At 41.4% G+C, this 21,725-nt stretch overlaps 1 protein-coding gene across 1 annotated transcript in view; it reads right to left on the reverse strand.

The window, feature by feature from the left end:
• LRP1B (LDL receptor related protein 1B) overlaps positions 1-21,725 on the reverse strand; it is a 1,375,759-nt gene that overhangs the window by 917,497 nt on the left and 436,537 nt on the right. The window contains exons 4-6 of the mRNA XM_006028602.1: positions 20,988-21,107; positions 19,479-19,607; positions 5,506-5,763 (exon numbers count right to left, since the gene is read on the reverse strand). Of these exons, the coding sequence (XP_006028664.1) occupies positions 5,506-5,763; positions 19,479-19,607; positions 20,988-21,107 (507 nt within the window). The remainder of the gene's footprint in view (positions 1-5,505; positions 5,764-19,478; positions 19,608-20,987; positions 21,108-21,725) is intronic.

Here is a 21,725-nt window from a genome sequence, read left to right on the forward strand (position 1 = left end):
CTTGAATTGCGGTGCCCAGAATTGCATGCAGTACTCCAACTACGGTCTGACCAGCGCCCAATAGAGGGGAAGTATCACCTCCTTGACCTATTCGTCATGCATCTGCTGATGCACGATAAAGTGCCATTGGCTTTTCTGATGGCTTCGTCACACTGCCGACTTATGTTCATCTTGGAGTCCACTAGGACTCCAAGATCCCTTTCCACTTCCGTGCCACCCAGCAGGTCATTCCCTAGGCTGTAGGTGTGCTGGACATTTTTCCTCCCTAGGTGCAGCACTTTGCATTTCTCCTTGTTGAACTGCATTCTGTTCTTTTCTGCCCATTTGTCCAACCTGTTCAGGTCTGCTTGCAGCTGTTCCCTGCCCTCCGGCATGTCCACTTCTCCCCATAGCTTTGTGTCATCTGCCCATAGCTTCGTGTCATCTGCCATAGCTTTGTGTCATCTGCTTTAGTAAATCTGTATGAGAGGGATTTGTGTAAAGAGATAAGGAACAACTTGGAGCTATCTTGGAACTTAGAACAGTCTTGAAGACTCCCCAATACAAGGTTATCCAGGTTCACATCTGTCAGAAAGGAACTGGGAAGCTCTCAAAAGGCAACTGGAAGAAGAAGGTTTTGCAAGTGATTCAAGACAGATATTTATTAGGGCTGTGTGAAGCTTCAGTCCCTGCTTTGATTTAGCAGAGATTTTACCTGATTCGGCCAAATCTCCAAATTAAAATCTAATCATAGGACCCTTTGATGTCTCTGAATTGAATCAGAACCCTCCAAATCAATTTGGAAAGATTCGGAAATTCAAACATAGAGACAACTTTACATGTTTTTTTCTACATATCTCTAGGTAGTAGGGGCTTGTGATCGCTGTGATGCTGGGATGCATGGAGTGTCCCACAGAAGCACAGGGTGCTCCCCAGTGCACGTGGCAGCAGACCCAGAAGTGGACCAGAAACACTTTTGGTCCACTTCTGGTTCTGCTGAGGAGCATGCTGCCCCCCCCCCCCACCCTCGGCTCAGTGACTGGTGCCTCCTGGGTCTGGGGTGGGCACCCAGGGTCCCCCTGTGGCCAACTGCTGAGCCGGGGGGGGATGTGGGGAGGCACCCAGTGTGCTCCCTGGCAGACCCAGAAGTTGACCAGAAGTATCTCTCACCCACTTCCTGGTTCACTGCCAAACATATGGAGGACCCCCCCCCCACACTCCTGTGGGATGCTCCACGAACCCCATCATCGCAGCGCTCACAAGCTGTGCCTGATACCTCAAAGTATGTAGAAAATACTTTTAAAAATGTGTCTATGTCTGATACGGATTCAACCAAATCAAATCTGGGACAGTGATCCAAATCAATGAATCAAATCACTGTCCTCAATTCAGGCCGAATTCAAATCAAATAGGGCCCACTTTGCCCCCCTCCTCCCCCCGCAGCTGATTCTGCCAACTGGCGGAGGGTTCCTCCGTGGCTAGTCTCGCTCCCCCGGGGGGAGGGGAATTCCCCGTAGCTGATTTTTCTGCTTGGGGGGGATTCCCTGTAGCCAATCTCACTTCCTGGGGAGGGTGAATCCCCCACAGCCAATCTCACTGCCCGGGGGGGATTCCTCATGGCCGATCTTGCTGCCCGGGGGTAGGTGGACCCCCCATGGCCAGTCCTGCAATATCTGATTGCTGTGGCCAATTGCTGCAGCTGCTTCCAGGAGTGGCTGCAGCAATCAGACAGTACTTTCAGGGGGGCACCAACACTCCCGCCTGCCCCCCCTGCCCATTGCCTAAGTGGTGAGTATGGCCAGTTAGGGGGTGCACCCCTTATGCACTGCCACTGTATAAGCCCCAAAATCTCAACACAGTTCCTGCATTTCAGATATTCAGTTTCAGAGACTATTATCTGTTCCACTATTAACAGTGCTCATTGCCATCAAAATGCAAGTTTCTCAATGGAGCTCCTGTGGGAGTCCCAATGCCTGCAGCTAGTTTCTCTTCACAGCCACAGTAGAACCTATTGCTCAGGATTTCACATTAGATGTAAGAAATGCCACAAAAGCTGTCAACTAGCCCCCTTAATGAAGACTTTCAGTTCCCACAGCAGGTCCTTTGGGAGTTTAACCATCAATAGGACAGTCTGTCCCAAAGGAAAAAAAATTCCTATTTGACACGTAGAACCTATTAGTTTGCCATTCTCATCTGAAAGCTCATGGAGGTGTACACATTCCTCCCAATGAAATATGTTTTACTGAGACTTTCTCCCCAGGGATAGATTTGTCTCAGTATTGCTGCCTATGTGTTTCATAAATCAGAATAATGCCACAAGGAGGGTGCTGCTAGAAGTATTCAAAGCTTTTACAAGTACTGAGTATATCCCATTGGCTCTTCAGTAATTGATGTCATTAATGATGGATTAATTTATCTTGTTTGAGCAGCCCATCATTAGCAGGCATGGCTTGTCATCCTAAGGATGAAGGCTGTAGGGAATCTAGTGATCTATGCTGTTTTTACTGCATGTCCTGTGAGTGGTAGGTCTCTGAGTAGGTCCAGAAAGAATTTCATTTAATCTGCAGAGGTGATGGATGTAGGAAATACTGCCTTATCTGAAGAGCACAATTAGATTGCTGAACTTTGGGGCATATCTAGTGACAGGACATACCCAGTACATTCTTCCTCTCCCTGTATAAATCAGTGCTGAGCCAAGAATTGAACTGATTGTTATTGTTCTTAATGTAAGGGAGATCTGGAGACCACAGAGTGTCTGGAATAGATATTCACCCACAGATGGTAGTAAGGAAAGCACATAGGTGGGTAACAGGTGGGATGTTTTCTATGTAACCATGATGAGCCTCCTTATTTCTTCCCTAGCTTCCATTCCACCAATTAGATGAGCTGAAGATAGATGGTAAAGAGTGATGTTCAATGAAGGAGGCCCTGCCTTGTGTCTCTGATAGCGAATAGAAGTTAATTTTCCTCCAATAAAAGGGTCATTTGTCTGGCATGATATTTATCAGTACTAGCAGGCATTTTGTTCTATAAAACAATCTTTCAGTAAAAGCTAAATCTCTTACTGGTCCAAAAGGATGTTTTCATTGTGCCATCTACTAAAGTGATGCTAATAAATGAACTTTTCAAACAAAGATTCTGCATGCATGATTTCTTGTTCTTGTGGGGCATGTCTGCATCATCTTCTAATACATTAGGGAGGGCCCAGTGAAGTATAGTCAACCTATTCTCTGAGCATTGAACTCTAAAAGCGGTACAATAAGTCACATAAAAGCAGAACTGAGCATGTTGCAATAAGCTCCCTGGCTTGGCAGGCTTATTGGTGCATTTCCAGCACCATAGTAAGGTGGCTACATATGATCTGTTTTGGGGTTAGCACATGTGGAGTATGTGTGCAGTGCTCCATTGTGGAGCTTCACAGCAAAGCCTGGAGGCATTTGTACACAAGCCTTTAATGGTTGAGAAACAGACCAAGAGCAACAAATGGAACATTTATCTCTGTTAGGTTATGTTAAGTTTATTTTTCTTTTTAAAATGTTATGGGTGTGACCATTCGTTTTGTTTGATCTGCCACAAAACCTGCATATCTGCACAAACAGGCACAATAAGAAACTGCTGAGGCTGGCATTCTTTAGTTGCTGTTAGATAAACTGAATTAATTTTGAGTGTCAAAAGTAGACACTGCATAATGAGGAAAAATAAGAGGGACTGTGTGCGCGTGAGACAGGGAGAGAGAAGAGAGAAGGAACATGCCAAAATGTAATCCGCTGTAAACTTTGGACCATAGCCATGAAAGAGCCTATCCTCCCTTATAGGATACAGTTGGAGTTACTACCATCCTGCAAGGAAAAGTTAGGTCCTGTTGGGACTTCCTTGATTATGAGTGCCAGTTGGATGAGTTTGGGGGGGGGAATAAGATTACTACAGTGTTTCTGAAGTTCCAACTAGGAGTTGGAACAAATCTTTGCAGCGCACAGCCAGAAAAATTTCAGTACTAAAGTAATTAGTCCAAATGTCTAGATGAAAGGTTTTAGAAAACATATTACGGAGTCCACAAACCAGTATATGCAGTATATGAGAAAAATTGATTCACTCACTGTATTCACTTCATAGCCATATTTTGGCAAACATATAAGCTAACGCAAACCCCAGCACTGTGCAAATTAGTAAGCCTTTCATACTTGGAAAGCACAACCAGAAAAAAAAAAGTTACAGATTGGAACTAGGGAAAAGCTGAGCATTCAGGCTTCACTTTGATGATTACTAGAGGGCATACTGTTAAACACAAAATATTAATTGTGTCAGGTAATTCAGCTAATTGTTTTCATTGTATACAATAATGAGAAAACAATGACAAGTGCAATTAGGGCACACGCACTTAAAGTCATACTAAAGAGATGAAGAGACTTTTTGGATTTTTCACAGTTAAAACTGAAAGACATCTGAAAGCACAACATGTAACATTCCAATAAAATAGGTAAAAGCTCAAAACAGTAAATCAATATTAACATCTAGAAAAAAGGCTGACAAAAGAAGCATACCTCATTTAAAAAATGAAGAACGTTTCATTCCTAAGAACTCATCTAAGGGAAAGGCATGGTTGGTGGGGGATATTTTGGGGGAATCAAGTTCCTTTTCCTATAGGCATGCACTATAAAGAGCAGTTTTCTTGGTGATCTAAAGTGCAATTGTGAAGCCTCAAAGGACTAGTAGCCTAAGTGCAGAAATTAATCATAGGACTGATATCTATAACTTGCAGCTGTCCCCATCTTCATAATAGTTCCAATCAAGCCTTTGATTTGAACAGTCTCATAGCTGATGGTGAGGGGGCTTGAGATCAGATCCGAATGATCTAACTGGTATCCATTTCTCCCTAAAGAGTTTTTTAGCAAAAGAGGGCTAATGCAAAATGATGAAAATTTCAATTCAGAGGCATTCTACAGTCGGCAATCCACAGTCTTTCTACTTTAGTTAAAGTGTGAAGTGGAATAACTCAATGTGAGGGTGGCCTTAAATCTTCCTAGTGGAAAAGTGAGAAACTTCCAGTAAATTAGGAAATATTACAGTAGCGTTTGAAAATAGTGATGCCCTGTTAAACTATAGTAAATGTGACAATCATGTGTATATGTTGCTAATTAGCAGTTTATCATTTGTCTGGCACTAAACAATTATTTTCAAGTTTTATCTATCAACACGTTGTGGGCATTAAGGCATTTTCAGGTTTCTTTGTCATTTGTGCTGGCTTGCTTTTTGTAATATTATACCTATTACAGAGTGCATTAGACTCTGTGAAAACTCACAGTTTTTTTTTGCCAATCATTGTGTCTATGTGTTAGTGAGGGAAATAACAACCAAATGCCTCTGTGGGCTTCAATGTTTAATGCATGAGTAAAGTAACAGAAGATATCAAAATATCAGCAACACTAAGCTCCAAACTAGTTTTCAAGTCTGTAGGAAACGTAGGAAGAACAGGCACTTTGTACTGTTTACTAAAAAGAATCTATCTAACAAAACTGAAATACTTACTGTGGAGATATTGGGCAATGCTTATTATCCATTCGTCTGTTAATTGTCCAGCTTTTGTTATCTTGATACATTTCAACTGACTTGAAGATTCTCTCAATTCAATCCAACAAATTATATCCTCGTTGTAAATAAAATCCAATGTATGAATTCCAGTTCCTTTTACTGAACTTTGGGTAGACACTTTACTTCCATTAAGATGTAATACCTCAATGGTTTCAGAGTTTGCAATCAGAAGAATAGGTGGTCTATCATTAGGCTCTAAAAAATAAAAAGGGGGAAAAATTTTAGTTGACAAGTAAAGAGCCACATGCTATTTCCATCTTTTCCAAGAGAAATATAGCATTTGTTTACCTGAGCTGTCTAGTTAAAATAGCTCAATACAATACATTGAAAATATATTTTGCTTAGAATATACCAGAATTGCTGAGCTTAAATTAAATATTTTATCTGGCTGTTTCTTATCATTCACTCTATCAGGGAAGAAAATGAATTAGATTTGAATCATGTACCTTCAAAACATCTTTATTAGAACATTTTTATGTGTAACTCATAAGAGAAGGAAATAGGACCAAATGTGTATTATTTCTACTCAAATTACAGATACTTTCAGAGATCTGAAAACAAAAAAAAATAGGAACACCTGGCTTAAGAAAACTGGCAAAACATTTTACTAATTTTTTGTAGCAGACATGATTAATGGAAACGGATAGATAGTTTTTCCCTACTATGTTGGAGATTAGAATTCAGCAAAGACTGAGTCCACATTGGAATGCTAATAACTTTGTGAAAATTAACTACATGACAGAGGTGATAACTAACATCACTAGCTAGAGGTGCAAGGGTCTATACACTAGAATATTACTGCCAAAAGAAGTAGCAGAAATGTACCAGAAAGAGAAGAAGTTATGGAAAAAATGAAATTTATACAACTGGGGTTCTTACAAAGACCCATTTCAAATGCTCATACCCCTGGATGTTCCAGGACAACTTTTAGTAAATAAAATACATCAATTTTCCCTTTAAATTTCTGTTCTCACAATGATTAGCATCTTGGAATGAGGTTTCCAGTGTTCCAACTAGAATATGTTTACCAAGAAATGGTGGAGGCAGCCTAGTGACAGATGATGTGGAAAAGGCTGAAGTACTCATTCCACATGCAAGGTCAACTCCAAGACTACTGCATTTGGCAGCACAGTTTGGGGAAAAGGTAAGCAGCCAACAGTGGCAAAAGAACAGAGAGGGACTATTTAGAAAATCTGGACATGTACAAGTCCATCAGGGCAAATGTGATCTATCTGAGGGTGCTAAGGAAGGCAGCTGATCTGATTGGAGAGATGCTAGCTATTATCTTTCAAAACTGTGGTGACTGGGAGAGGTTCCAGATAATGGGAAAAGGTCAAATATAGTGGCCATCTTTAAGAAAGGGAAGGAGGAGAACCCAGGGAACTGCAGGACAAGTCAGCCTCATCTCAGTCCTTGGAAAGATCATGGACTAGGTCCTCAAGGAATCCATTTCTAAACACTTAGAGGAGAAGGTGATTGGGAACAGTGAGCATGGATTCATCAAGGGCAAGTCATGCCTGATCACCCTGATTGCCTTGTAGGATGAGATGACTGGCTCTGCAGATGCATAGACAGTAGTGGATGTGATACACCTTGATTTTAGCAGGGCTTTTGATAAGGTCTCCCACAACATTCTCGCAAACAAGCTAAGGAAGTATGGGTTAGGGGAATGGACTCTAAGGTGGATAGAAAACTGCTTGGATCATCAGGCTCAAAGGGTAATGATTAATGGCTTGATGTCTATTTGGCAGCTGGTCTCAAGTAGAGTGCCCCAGGGTTTTGTTCAATATACTCATCAATAGTCTGGAAGATGGGATGGAGTATATCCTCAGCACGTTCACAGATAATACCAAGCTGGGGGGAACAGTAGATATGCTAGAGGGTATAACTAAAATTCAGAGAGATCTAGACTAATTCGAGGACTAGACCAAAAAAAACCCCCCAAAATTGCACGAGTTTCAATAAGGACATATGCAAAGTCTTGCACTTCGGACAAAATAATTTCATGCACCAGTACAGGCTGGGGATCAATTGGCTAAGCATCAGATCTGCAGAAAAGGACCTGGGGGTTACAGTGGATAGTGAACTGAATATGAGCCAATAGTTTGCCCTTCTTGCATGGAAAGCTAACGGCATACTGGGCTGCAATAGTAGGAGCACTGCCAACAGATCGAGGGAAGTGATTCTTCCCCTTTATCTGGTGCTGGTGAGGCCACATCTGCTGTATTGTGTCCAGTTTGGGGGTCCCCACTACAGAAAGGATGTGGACAAATTGGAAACAAACCAGTGGAGGGCAACAAAAATGGTTAGAGGGCTAGGGCACATGGCTTTTGAGGAAAGGCTAAGGGGACTGGGCTTATTTAGCCTGAAGAAAAGAAGATTGAAGGGAGATTTAATAGCAGCTTTCTACCCTGAAAGATAGCTACAGAGAGGATGTAACTAGACTGTTCTCAGTGGTGGCAGATGGCAGAACAAGGAGCAATGGTCTCAAGTTGCAGCAAGGGAAGTTTTGGTTAGACATTAGGAAAAATTCTCACAAGGAGGGTAGTAAAGCACTGGAACAGGTTACCTAGAGCGGGGGTGGAATCTCCATTCTTGGAGATTTTTAAGACTTGCTTAGACAAAGCCTTAGCTGGGGCGATGTAGTTGGAGATGGTCCTACTTTGAGCAGGATGTTGAAATACAGGACCTCCTGAATCTCCCTTCCAACCCTAATTTTCTATGATTCTATAAAGTAGCTGGTTGCCATCGGAATATGGGATTTGAGATTTCCACTGAGAAAATATGTAGTGGGCACACCTACATAAGATGCTTTACTGCACAGGCAGCACATTTACTCACGATTAGAACAGTTTTTTTCTGTGCAGTAAATGAGCATTTCTACACGTGCACATGCTTACTGATTAGTAAAATGCTTTAATCATGAGTAACTTTGCTACCTGCAAATGGAAGTAGCAAATTTACTCGTGAGTAGTTACTGCGCAGTAGTGTATGTGTAGTCAGCCCTGTCACTAGGGGCCTTGCAAGCCTCAGCACAGCCCTAAACCCTGGGGCTGGAAGCCTACCCAGCCCTGGCCCCTTTAAAACTTGCAGGTAGTCTGGAGCCTTGGATACAAGCAGACAGCCTGTGGCCACACATGGCACAGACTGCAGGGCAACTCAGGCAGCCAGCCTGCACCCCAGAGCTGCTCCCTGGCATCACAGTGCTGTGCCATCCAGCCCTGCAAGCTGCTGCAGGCATCTGCCAGGCCTGCCAGCAGCCAGGCCCAGCTGCAGATGGCTCCTGGTCACCAGGGCCAACTCCACCTGGCCACAGACAACCCCTAGCAGCCTGCCCAGACTCTGCGGGTGCTGCCTAGCACTGCCTCACTGCATGGATGTCAGTCCTGCACCAAGCTCCCATGCTGGGTGCTGCAGGCACTGGCTGTCACAGGGGCCAGAGCAGCCATGATGCAGGGAGGCAGAGGCTGTGGTAGGAGAGTTGCCATGTGCTGCTCCCAGGCACTGCATGCTGCTCCTAGCCAGAAAACCAGCTGGCCAGGGAGAAGGGAGAGGGACTCCTTTTTAAAGATTACTGCCAGCTGCAGGCAGCTGTGGCCAGAACCTGCAGCTCCCCCTGGTGGTGGCAGGGTTGCAAGAAGCAGGAGCCATTTCCTGCTGGGAGCAGCAAATCTGCTCCCAGTTTCCTGTGCATATAGATGCCTGCCCAGAAGTGTTTACTCTCGAGTAGTTTAGTCAAGAATAAACTGCTTCCGGATCAAATGCAGGTGTAGACGTGCCCCGTGTCAGGGTAAAGAACAGGCCCAGGGAGCATTTTAGAAACAAATTTAAGAAGTGAAATATGACCAGAAGTGAATCATTTATCCCTATAACCTGATGTGCTTTGACTGAAACAAAATGTTGCTAATAACTTTTAACAATATGAAAATTAATGAGGTACAAATATTTAAAATATAAAATGTTTTATTACATGAATGCTTAGATGGGTACTTTTACTTATTAATTAGTGCTGCTCCTAAGCCTGGGTAAGTGGGGTGGGTTAGGTACCCAACTTGGTACTGATTTATAAATACATGAGATGTATAAATTGTATGAGCCACAAAACGAGTTAAACTTCCTTTAGCATTATGATGGGTGCCAGTGAAAACAACATGAAAGTGAATCTTTCTAATGCTGTGTAAGTGGGTGGTTTAGCCTGCACATGCTTGGTGGCCTCACTATGCTCCCCTGAGACAGTCCTCCAAATAAAAATACAGTCATTGTACATCAAACAATTCTACAAACAACTCCTGTGGTCCTGCTACAGGTACCAGGACAGGTCCTTGGGCTCTAGCCTCAACACCACAGGGTGGCCCCTTCTTGATAACAAGTTTGTTTGGGTCATAATTCATCTCTTGCTTGAAAACTGTGCCTTTATACAGGTTCTCCCCACCCCTGCTCTCTCCCTTGCAAATTTATGGTTTTAGTGGCATACCTCCACAGATGGGTTTCTTCATCAGGGCTGACTGCTCCCTCTTGAAGGACAAGCCCATCCTATTACAAGCTGCATCCCTATTTAAGTCCTGCATTTACACTTGTGTTAATATAGAGAATCTCCATTTTGGTTTGAAACAGTGCATAGACACTTGCAAGGGAATCAATTATTATTAATCTCCGTTTCAAGTTTGAAAACTGTTGATGAAATTGCATCCTATTTTTTCTTTCTAAACTGGACTGAACAAAGAAGAAGTTTAAACCTACATAGCTAGATTCCAATCAGACAATAATTGCTTACTGACACCTGTTTGATCACCAATAGCAGATCAAGACCATGACAGTCAACCTTTAGGCAAGGTGAGAGAAAGAGCTATTGTATTGGAAATTGTAGGGCAATCCAGCCTTTTCTTAGTGTTTCATTCTGTTTACCAGAACAGATATGAGTAAAGAAGTTTAAGTACACAGGCCAGATATTAGGAGTAACTACCATTAGACAGAAAAAAAAAAAATTTAAATGAGGGCCAATAAATAAATAAAGAAGCAATATGTGGTGATAAATCTGTCAGAGGAGTTAAAATGAAAGCAAGCAGTAAGAGTGACCAAAACAACTATAAAAAAAAAAAAATTAGAAACCTAAAGGTCAATGTAGCATCACTATATCTCCAGGTGCAGTAGTAATGCTCTTGGTGGTCATGTAGCTCTTGCTTTGCTGTGGTTACCTATTCTTCCCTCTGGTCTCTTTTCTGCAACACCTTACTGTAACTGTTTAATTCAGAAAAGGGAAGCTGCTCAGGCTCCAAGAGTGACTTCTTGTCTGTTGTTGATCAGTGTATCAGCATACCATGAGCCTCAGTGGTCCATTTCATGGCCTCCATCCTTCCCTACATCCATGCCCATGCCTTGCAGGCATTACCAGTTAACTGCCCAGATAAGCTCTGAGCCCTAGTCCAAGATCCAGCCCTTTCATGTTTCCATATCTTTAAGATTCCCAGTGGGCACCCAGCCTCAGTCCAAGGCCTCTCTCAGGCCCCAGCTACCACCCTGCAGGTCCAATATCCATCTCTCCAAGGCTTGGGATTCACCCCTCAAAGTCTCCAAAGTTCCTGTTCACTTAGGCATTCAAATGGGACTTCCCTCCTCCACTGGTTAAACCACTGGTATAAACTGTAAGCAAAAGAATAAGTCCACTGACTGTAACATAAACTGCCCCACATTGGGTCCGAACATAAATCTCAGTTCTTGGCATTGCAACCCAACCCTGCCCCTACACTGGTCATTTTATCCTGCAAGACATCTATGACTTACTTGCAGTTTCCCGTGTCAGTTCAGGAGTCAGCCCAGCAACCCTCTACAACCTGTCTGCTTAGGAGGTCTTTCCCCTCCAGCCTACACAGTCAGACTCCTTCCCCAGACTCAGCCTTGGGCTTATATATCTACTAAGCCAGACCCGTGGGAGTTGTGTGCCTTCCTTTGGCCAGCTGCAGGTGTCCCTCATTAGGTTTGCAGACTGACCTAACTGCTGCAGCAGGACACCTCTTCTGCAGTCTAAGCTCTGTCCTTCCATACTGTTGCTGAGCTACTGGCCACTCTGCCTTGTTGCCTTATTGCTGAGCCACCTATTCTGCATGGGCACCTGCAGCCTACCAGTGCCTTACTGCCTGGTCCTTCCTGGCTCCTGATAAGCAACTCCCTTCAGCTGTTTGCCACCGTTAAAGTAACAGGGAATCCCTGGTTCCCTATTACAGTCAAGTCTACATTTTTTCTTTTAGATATGTATTATCAAGTGAGTAACACCAATGATGAATTACACTGGAACTTGTGAACAACTGTGAAGCACACCCAACACTTAAACAAGAAAACAACCAAGTCACTGAGTAAGGAAATAATAGAGACAACACAGAACTTAAAGCAATGAGAAGATTAGGGGATATTTGAAAATGCAGCAATTGACAGGTTCATCAACCATGTTTAAAATTCCAGTGAAGACAAGTTAGGAATATATAAATAATTTTAAAAGTCATTTTATAACAGAATTAGGAATAATTTAGAAAGATGTTATGATGCATCAGGATTCAAGTGAAGTTAATAAAAATATAAAAGCCTTTGACTGTGGCAGATAAAGCAAAGTAGAAATTAGAAAGATTTTGAAAGTGACAGTCTCTCTCAATAATCTTATTAAATACTGCAGCTTTCTTGTGTCTGGCTTCCAAAACATCTTCTTCATCCCTATTTATTCATTCCAAAGTACTGATTTCAAAATCATTTACATGGCCAATAGCTCCGAATATGTGCAGAATTACACAGATCACTTCGCCATGTTCCATTTATGAAGCACAGCAAATTTAAAGTCTTTATCTCTTTCTTCTGTTGTGGCTCTGGCAAGTACAGGTTATATTGTTTCTGACACAAAAATGAGAGATGATTCTATCTCCTTTTAAAATAAGAAAGGGAAATACAGACTCACTATCAGACAAAGCTTCCAGACAGGACTACACTGAAGAATAATTTCTCAAAAGAAATGGTAGAAACCTTATTACTTGTAACATTTCAAATTAAACATGACAAAATATTAGTAACTATATAATATAATTTACCACTTCTAATGGGATTATACAATGAAATAAAGTGTTGAATTATTCTACACTTTAAAAAGGCCAGAATATATGTGCTTCAAAGTCTACGTGCCCCCCACCCCTCCACCCGCCCCAGCTTTCCTTCTGATGATTTATGATTTATCTATAAAATATTGCTACCTAAATTTGTGGCATACTCCAGAGAGACATAAAATAAAATGAATTCTGTCAAAGGACATAGTGAGGTCAATGAAGGCCATATACAAGGCTTGGTGGTGTTTCCAATACTTTTCTTGGATCTGGTAGGAAACAAAGATCATGTCAATTGTTCCACAGGATGGTCTGAAACCGCAAGAGATAGAAGATGGTTCAGGAGGATGCAGACAAGGATTTTCTCTGCTGTGGAAAGGAGGGTGATACCTTGATAGTTCCTGGACATAGACTTATCTCCTTTCTTGAAGATACTCATGATTTTGACATCCCTCAGGTCCCTAGGATTCTCCTTGTTATTCCAAATTCAAAGAATAACTTTGTGGAGTCTCAGAGTCTCGGTACCAGTTTGACACCACCAGCCTTGTAGATTTCAGCAGGCATGTCATCTGGTCCAGTAGCCTTGCTCTTGGTTTCCTTGATGGCATGACAGACTTCTTCTAGCATAGGAGGGTTGGTAAGGGATCCCCTTTTGTGGTATTGGGGAACAGACTCAGTGATGGAATCCCTCACAGTTGATTCACTGTCCAGGAGAGCCTCAAAGTGCTGTTTCCATCTAGCGTAGATACATTTGTTATCTTGGAGAAGCATTGCACCATTCTGCAATTGCTGGAAAATAGGACCACAGATGTTTGTTGCTACCTGAAATAAACTATGCATGTCGTGCTTCTCAGTGTAAAGCTCAGTCTCTTTGGCTTTATCTTTATTTCCTAGCTCCTCTTTTGAGTTTCACTTTGAGATGATGATAAGTTTCATTCTTCTGCTGAAATGAGGTTTCATCTGGCTAAGCAGAATGATCCATTCTCTTCCAGTTGAGGAGGGCTTTCATCCATCTAGTTCTGGTATCAAGGGTGGTAAAGCCACTGGAGTAATCATAGGCAATGTGGACAGTGATTTTGAATCTCTTCCAGAGTAGAGTTTCTCAATTTTGCCTTCAGTTGTGGACAGAGCAGAGAGCTTTTCATGAAGATAATGTTGAAAATCCTTGCAGACCTTTGAATCTTGAAAAACTCTGATGTTGAAAATCCTCTGCATTGCTTTTGGCTGCTTTTGGGGTGGTGTTTTGGAGTAAGCTGGATGTTCATATTTGATCTGAGAAGATGATCTGTCCAGCAATCATCACTTCCTTGAATGGCTCACATGATATGGGCATCCATTTATCATGGGCTGTAACAATAACATAGTTGAGGAGGTGCCAATGTTTAGAGTGAGGGAGTCTCCGGGTAATCTTGTATTTGTTACTCTGTCTAAAGATAGTGCACATAATGACAAGACCATGCTCTGCACGTTTGCTCAGGAGAAGGATGCCATTGGAGTTGGCTTTCCCTGCTCCTTCTTTCCCAATGGTGCCACTCCAGAATTCCAGATCACGCCAGACACTGGCATTTAAGTCACAGAGGAGAACGATCTTCTCCTTCTCGGGAGTATTAATCAGAACACGATCAAGGTTGTGGTAGAATTGTTCTTTGACATCATCATCAGCCTGAAGTGTCAGGGGTATGCACTGATGACAGCACTGCACTGGTTGTTTCTGGGTTTAAGACAGAGCATTGTAAGATATTCACTGATGTCCATGGAAAGCTATATAAAATTAACTAATAAGCTGATTCTTGATGGTGAAACCAATGCTGTGAATAGTCTGTCCTGGCTGATCGTTCCTTCCAGAAGCCTCTATCCTATTCCTTCAGTTGACTTTTGTCTGGTTGTCTTGTCTCGCTCAGATCTGTGATGTCAGTGTTGGATGTCACTAGTTCCCACGAGATGATGGCAGTTCTTCTTTTCAGTAGTTCTTGTCTCAGTTGTCCACCAAGGTACAAACATTATATGTTGCAAAACTCATTGCTTTCTTATGATGTTTTTGAACACAGACAATAATCCTGCTGGATGCTGTTATCCAGCTGGAAGCAGATAAGACAGTTTAGGTGTAAGGCACATTTTCTAGACCCCTCCCCGTGTAGGATGAGCAGAGGGGATCCTGAATAGAATTGCTCAGTCATGGTAGCAACTACCAAATTGCATTCTTGTCCCAACCCAGGTGCAGGACAACCATCAAGTTACCACTTCCATTTTGCTGCAACCACTGAGATCTTGACGTGTTTTTCTTCCTGGGGTTGGACTGTACTTTGTCTAGAACTTCCCCTCTATGACCCTGCAAAACTCCAGATGATATAGTTCTGAGTACCATTGGGACATGCAAGTCTCTCCATCACTACAAGGTCTCAGTCCATGGAGAGGTGCACCTCTCATCCCCTCATGCCAACAGTCAAGGTACTGAGTGGGAACCCCCACCCCCCAACACTGTGTTCAGGCATGCCATGTGTGGGAACCCTAGGACTCTTTCTAGCCTGGGAAAGACTCCCTGTGACAGGGCGTGCCAGAGCCAAGGGTCAGGAATACCACTCAACATGAGAGTCAAGCTTGGCTGTATCTCTAGCTGTGATATGATAACCTGATGCAGCAGTGGGTGGCGAAGACCACCATGGTGGGGTGGGTTACTGTGTTCTCCATGGAATAGAGGGATGAGTGGAAAAAGGACAGGGCTGGATCTCCATAGGGTCTTGAGGTTTTGGTTCAGTGACTCCTGCTGTGAGACTTGGGGCTGCTTCACAGCCACAGGATGACTAGGGACTCGACTGATCAAATGGGACATGCAAACCTCACTGGGACCTCAACTTTAGAACAACCCTTGCTTCAGCACCATCTGGTTTTGCTTGCTTTCTCTCACAGGTCTGATCCCTAATGTACTACAATGCCAGTGGTTCTTTATCATTGTGAAGTTTTGTGGGGGGTTTTTTTGGTTTTTGGTTTTTCTTCCACATCCCCAACTTCAGCCTTGTAGTTTTCCTGCTGCACAAAAAACCCTTTTTGGTCATTTTTTGTGGGCTGCAGTGAGGGATGCGGGCTCTAACAGCTGCCTGCCCAATACAGTCCTCAGAACAGCCTTGTAATTAGGGTCCAGAAAGGGACCAGCCAATAGCAGGGTGTACAGAAGTTCAGGGAGGATATGCCGGGGAGAAGGCTATCTATGAACCTTGATGGAGTTTTGGAGGTGGCTTGTGTTCCTGGTGGGAGGCAGGGATGAGTGGGTATTGGTGCTATTTCAGAGTTTGGAGTCAGCTCTTTTCAGCAACAGAAGTTGTCCTTGAAGGAAACTCAGGCTGGGGCCTCCCTACCATGGGGGTTTAAATCAGTGATGGGGGCCTCCCCGGGCTGCAGCAGCAGCAATCGTGTCATGCAGAGCATGGCTGGTAGAGGAGTGCAACTCTGGCCAGCGCATGCTGCCACCATGTGTGCCACTCCATTTTTCTCCCTGCAGATTTTTTGAATCTCTGGATATCCAGGGGTCAAAAAACCTTCTGCGCTGCTCCCTGGCAGTGTGGAAAGCAACTGAGCATGCAGTATGTGGCACTGCAGGCACGTCTGTGGTGCTACATACCATATGCCCACGCTTGTCTGGACACAGCCAAAATGTGCAATTACAAACTAAAGACATTTTATAATGTAGTTAAAAATCCAAATTGATTTGAATAAGATTCTGCATAGTTTCAATTACAGCATATTAAATTCAATACAATTCTATTTTTAGGAACTGAAATTAAAAGAATGAACAATGCAGCTGAGTTGCTAAAATGGATTTGCAGATAAGTAAACTAATAGAAGTTTTCCAACCATCAGAAATCCAGGACTTTAAGTGTTACTCCTTCCGGAAAAAAATGGCAAATTTCCAGATCTCTAGCCAACAGTAATATATATTATTGATTCTTCTTGCCCAAAGAGAAGTTACTCCTTCTTTAGACTGTATTTAAGATGCATGGTAGAGAAGATAAAAGATTTCTATTCTTTTCCAAGCTGATCTTCACTTGAACTACAGATCAATAAGTAGTGTCACAACACATAAGAAACCCAAGCTATTTTCTCTGCCACCACTGGTTGCAACTCTATTGCAAAAGACAACTTTTAGAGATGTTCAGAAAAATGCAACCTTTCCAGAGAAGATAGAAGAGAAAAACAGCATGGGAAGTTTACAAGTAAATTTGTAATGGGTATTTGAAGAAAAGATGCCATTGTGGTAAGGTATAACCAGTGTGCCCTCAACAGTAAATGCTGTTATGAATACTAATGTGAGAATCTCAAAAGATGCTAAGATTAGCATAGCATGAAATGGGAGGAATTTCTATCTATCTATCTGTTGTCTATACACATACACACATATATATATAAGCTGATTTATCCATAATATACTTAAAAGAGTATGAAAATGTTCTAAAATCATGAAAGCTAAATCTGTGAGCCTTCACAAGAACATTGTGCTTTGAAGTCAATTGAAGAGTTACAAACTTAATTTCTAAAACAACAGAAACACATGCTTGTCATAAACACAGTGCAGGGCACACTGCTTTTGATCAAAGAAGGAATCGCTTTCTCACACTACATGCCATTTCTTTCAAAATCATTTTTTAATATGTAAAATCTTCTATGCACTATATAAGAAATAAACCCACATTTTCCTGAGGTTTTTTTTTAATATTCTTTTCATTGAATTTAGACTCTTCAGTAAAGCTATGAAAACCTGGCAAACAAAAAAAAAAAATCCAGAACTCTATTCAGCAGATACATTTCATCTAATGTTTCATTCCTGAATAAGCTATTAACTGAATCTTTATTCATAAAAGAAAGCTCTGGATAAAAGAACTGGGGGGAAAAAAAAACACATAGTGTGCCCACAGCTGTTATGAAAGCTATTTTAACTTCCTCTACCAGTAGGTGTGATCTAGCCACAAGTCTGAGGCTCTGAAGCTATTTAAATGAACTGAGCAACAAGATGCTGAATTCATTAAGGGGCAAATCTGACCATGGCTCTGCAGTCATGCAATTGCTGCCAAATTCCTGAAAGCTTCACAAGAAAATAGCACAAGTCCTGTGGAGATCAATTCTCAGAGTTTTTGAGGAAACCTATTTGCAAGGAACCTTGAAAGTTCTTCATAGTGGGCCTTTATTTAGAAGGGCCACCCCACACCAGAAAGTAGGAGGGCACAGTTCTGGCAGCGCACACGTCATTTCTACCCATACTGTGTAGTAGCACTGGCATCACGGTTCATGCCAGTCAGCCTACATCGCTGTAGTGATTAGCTATGTCAGTGCAGTTAGTCACTACAGCAACGTAGCATCTCACATAGATGCACCTGAAGGAAGGACAGTGCAAGAGTGCCAGTGTGGCTACTATAGACTGCTCTAGTACTTGAAGTGGATAATCTGTCATGGGAAGCCTAATAGAGAGCAAGAGAGAGACTGGTTCTTCCATGCTACCATGCAGTATTTGCAATACATATTCAGCATCTTGAGTATCTCACACAAAGGAATACATCAGTGAGGTGAACAGAGGACTATGCATACTCACAGTAACCCTACAACACTGAGATTGTGAAAGGCAAAAACTGATGTGAAATAGGATGGAAAGGAAAAAAAAGAAAGAAAAAGGTAAGGTATGATCTAAAACTATCAACTCATTTTGTATAAGCCACTAAAATACTGACAAATGACTACTCTATGGAGTCATTACAGACTAGGCTACATTTCATTTTTGAACTAGAGGTCAAAGAATCTCCTCATTACCAGTCTTGGAACCAAGTCGCTTTCCTTGCTCTGGATTGTTTTACTGCATCAGTGGCAGCACCTGTTTTTTCCTACCAAAATCATTTTTTATGGAGGGCAGTAGAAGAATATTAAGTTTTTTTTCTTTTCTGTATGGAGTTGCTTGTAGCACACATTTCCCGCCCCCTTTTGGGGAGATTCTTTCTTTAATCCATAGCAATACTATATGGATCAATATAAAACATAAGAAACAAGTCTTACTTTTTCAGCTTATTAATATTTTAAATAGTAACTCTTAGAAGTGCTTAAACCAAAAAATGAATGTGCATGTTATTTCCTAGTTCAAGCCTCAAAGGTACAGCATCTTCACATTTTGTAACAGCAAAAGCCTGCCAACTGGCACAGTCAAAAACACATTTTCCTTTGGATTTCTATATCTTGACACAAGCAAATATACTTTTATGCTAGCCTTTGGTCATTAAGCAAGTTGAACAGATTGTATGAGAAAATAAAAATAGGTTGTTGAGTCAATGTGCTGACTAGGGAAATACTTTGTACAATTTGGCTTCATTAAACAGAATTCACTAATTCCCTTAAATGCTTAATTTATTATTTGCTAATGAAAATATGCATTAAGTAACCAATAAAGCATAACATGAATATGAATATGATTACATCAATCCCCTGGGACACTGCAAGAGGCAAGGCAGAATATCATGTCTCTAAATATCCCAAGGGCATAATTACCTCATGATAATGTCCCCTGCCACCCAGGTAGTCTTAATTCTCCTATATAGGTAAAAAATTGTGCTCAGCTGAAAAGTTTGTACTGGAGAAGTAATCTATGTTTTACAGAGTATTATTTTACTCCCCTAGAATAGTTTTTAATTAGGCATTCTTATTAGGATTTTTATAATAATCTGTGACAAGTAAAAAAAATGTTCTGGAGGTCTAATTATGAGCCACTGTATGGAAGCAAAGGGAAATCATTCTTGGCTATGGACATTTTCATCTACCTCATTTACCAGGAAGAAAGACAAAAGCAAAGATGTCACTTACCATGTTTGGCCTTGCAAGATTTGTTATCTGGCTGAAGTACGAAGCCCTCCACACAGCTACATGCATAAGATCCATCTGTATTGATGCAGGTTTGGCTACAGGTCCCATATATATTACATTCATCTAAATCTAAAGGAAACATTGAAACTATATGTAAAGAACAGGATAAAAATGGTGGATGGGATTCAACCCCAAATGAGAATTTCACGAGTACAGCTAACTCCTCTATGGCATGATTATTTTCTTAGTGCGTCTTATCTAAGTTTTTTGATGAAATTATGCCAGTGAACAACAGAAAACCAGAAGGTCAAGGTTTCAAGATTAGTTGCTGTTGGGTTTGACAATAAAGCCTTTCAGAAGACCATGTAGAAATTACTGCCTTTGATATAATTAGAAAACTTTGAGGTTTGACCTCCAATGAAGACCTTGCCCATCTATTTTGTGTATAAACACTTAAAACAACTATGTAAATAAATTCTAGTAACTTGCATAATGCTTCTTTGCAGGAAAAGGCACACAAAGGACAAAAAGGTCAGCAAAGCAAGCTGATTTTCAGCTTTCTAAATCCTGTTGGGGCTATTTTTCAGTTTAGATCACTGTTACATTGTGCAATAAATTTGAAGCAAAGATTCACCTTTATTCCTTGACACATTGCTTCTTCAACTTTACTGGCTAATGGGGGACCAGGCAACTAGTTCTATCCCTGATATCATTGTCAAGAGTCTGGCTGTTGCATGTAATAGTTCACCCACTGGGATGAGTTTGTTCTGATGTAGGTACTATCATCACCTGAGAAAGGGACTTTTGGGTTTTACTGGGACATTTCTTGTGGTCTATAATAGATTTTATATTAAAACAAGCAAACAAACATGTTATTCCATTGGAAAGACAAAACTATCACAAAAAATACAAATAACTTTGGATAAACCATAGCAACAAATGTGAACCTCACCAGGATTTCAAAAGTAGCGTTGCATTGCCACAGCAAGGATTGCAGGCAATAGATTTACCTTACATATAATTCCTTTGTTACATTCTTATATTACATTCATGGGGTTGAATAATCTATTTAAATCTAAAGGTCAAAGACTCTCCTAGAATCAGTCTTGGAGTGTCAAATATATGGCCCATAAGCCAGACCCTGCTCAAGGAGCTTCTAGAGAAGCCAGGAGCTTGTGTGTGGGCGAGTGGGGAAAGGGTCCATCCCCAAATCGGGTATGGAGTCTCATTGTCAGTGACAGGGAGCCAGCAGCTCACTGACATCACTCGTCCTGCTGCTGCTTGCCTCACCTCTTGGAAGTGCATCTATATTTGGGCCCTGAGAAGTCCTGAAGTCTAAATCTGATCTAGTCCTTGAAAGGCTAGATGAATTTTTCAAGCCTTATTTAAGCTATCCTAAAATAAAGTTCAGACCCTGATCTTGAATGAAACTATTGTTCACCTGCATCAAGTTACTTGGAGGTCTGGCTCTTTAATCTTATAGCTCCTGGAAAAACATGTCCTAGTTACCTTTGCAGTTTCTTCCATCATTGCCTACTTCATATCCATCTTCACAGTAACATTCAGTGCTATTCCTTGCAATGGCACACTTGTATTGGCAATTTGTCTGTTGGCATTTGGAGAGCAATTCTGTAAAGAAAAATATTTAGAGAAAACCTTTACCAGAGGGTAGGCTTTAGTTTTGATTTTTCCTGGACCACAAGCAAGGTATGAGGGACAGGAAAAACACCACCTGCATTTGTCACTATTGTTATTAACATACTTATGACATGCAGTATATCATTAAAAGTGAGCAGACAAGGTTCCTTGGGTGAATCTGATATATTTTATTAGACCAACCCAAATAGTTGGAGAAAAGTTATTAAGCAAGCTTTCGGGTTCAAAAACCCTTCGTCAGGCTAAGGAAGTTTCAGCAGTTGGTGTGTGCTCTTCCTGGATGGAATGAATCGTTAAAAGCGATGCATTTTCAGCAAAATAATAAAAATTAGTTTAGTGATCTTTTTTCTATAAAATCTCTTATAAGCTTTATTATCTACATGTACTACTGCTCTGTTCAAACCTCAATTTTTAGAACATTACTTATGTTCAGTCAAAGCAAACATTTTTAAAAGATAGCTATACTAAATGATTTTCAAACACAGACAAATGCATAAGGGAGGTTTCAACTTCCATATCTTTCCTATCTGTCACATCAATTGATTTTTTTTTTTTTGAGGGCTTGTTTTGATTTGCCAATGCATGTATAAC

This window comes from Alligator sinensis, unplaced genomic scaffold, assembly GCF_000455745.1.
Source record: "Alligator sinensis unplaced genomic scaffold, ASM45574v1 scaffold533_1, whole genome shotgun sequence".
In the NCBI taxonomy this organism is placed as follows: Eukaryota; Metazoa; Chordata; order Crocodylia; family Alligatoridae; genus Alligator; species Alligator sinensis.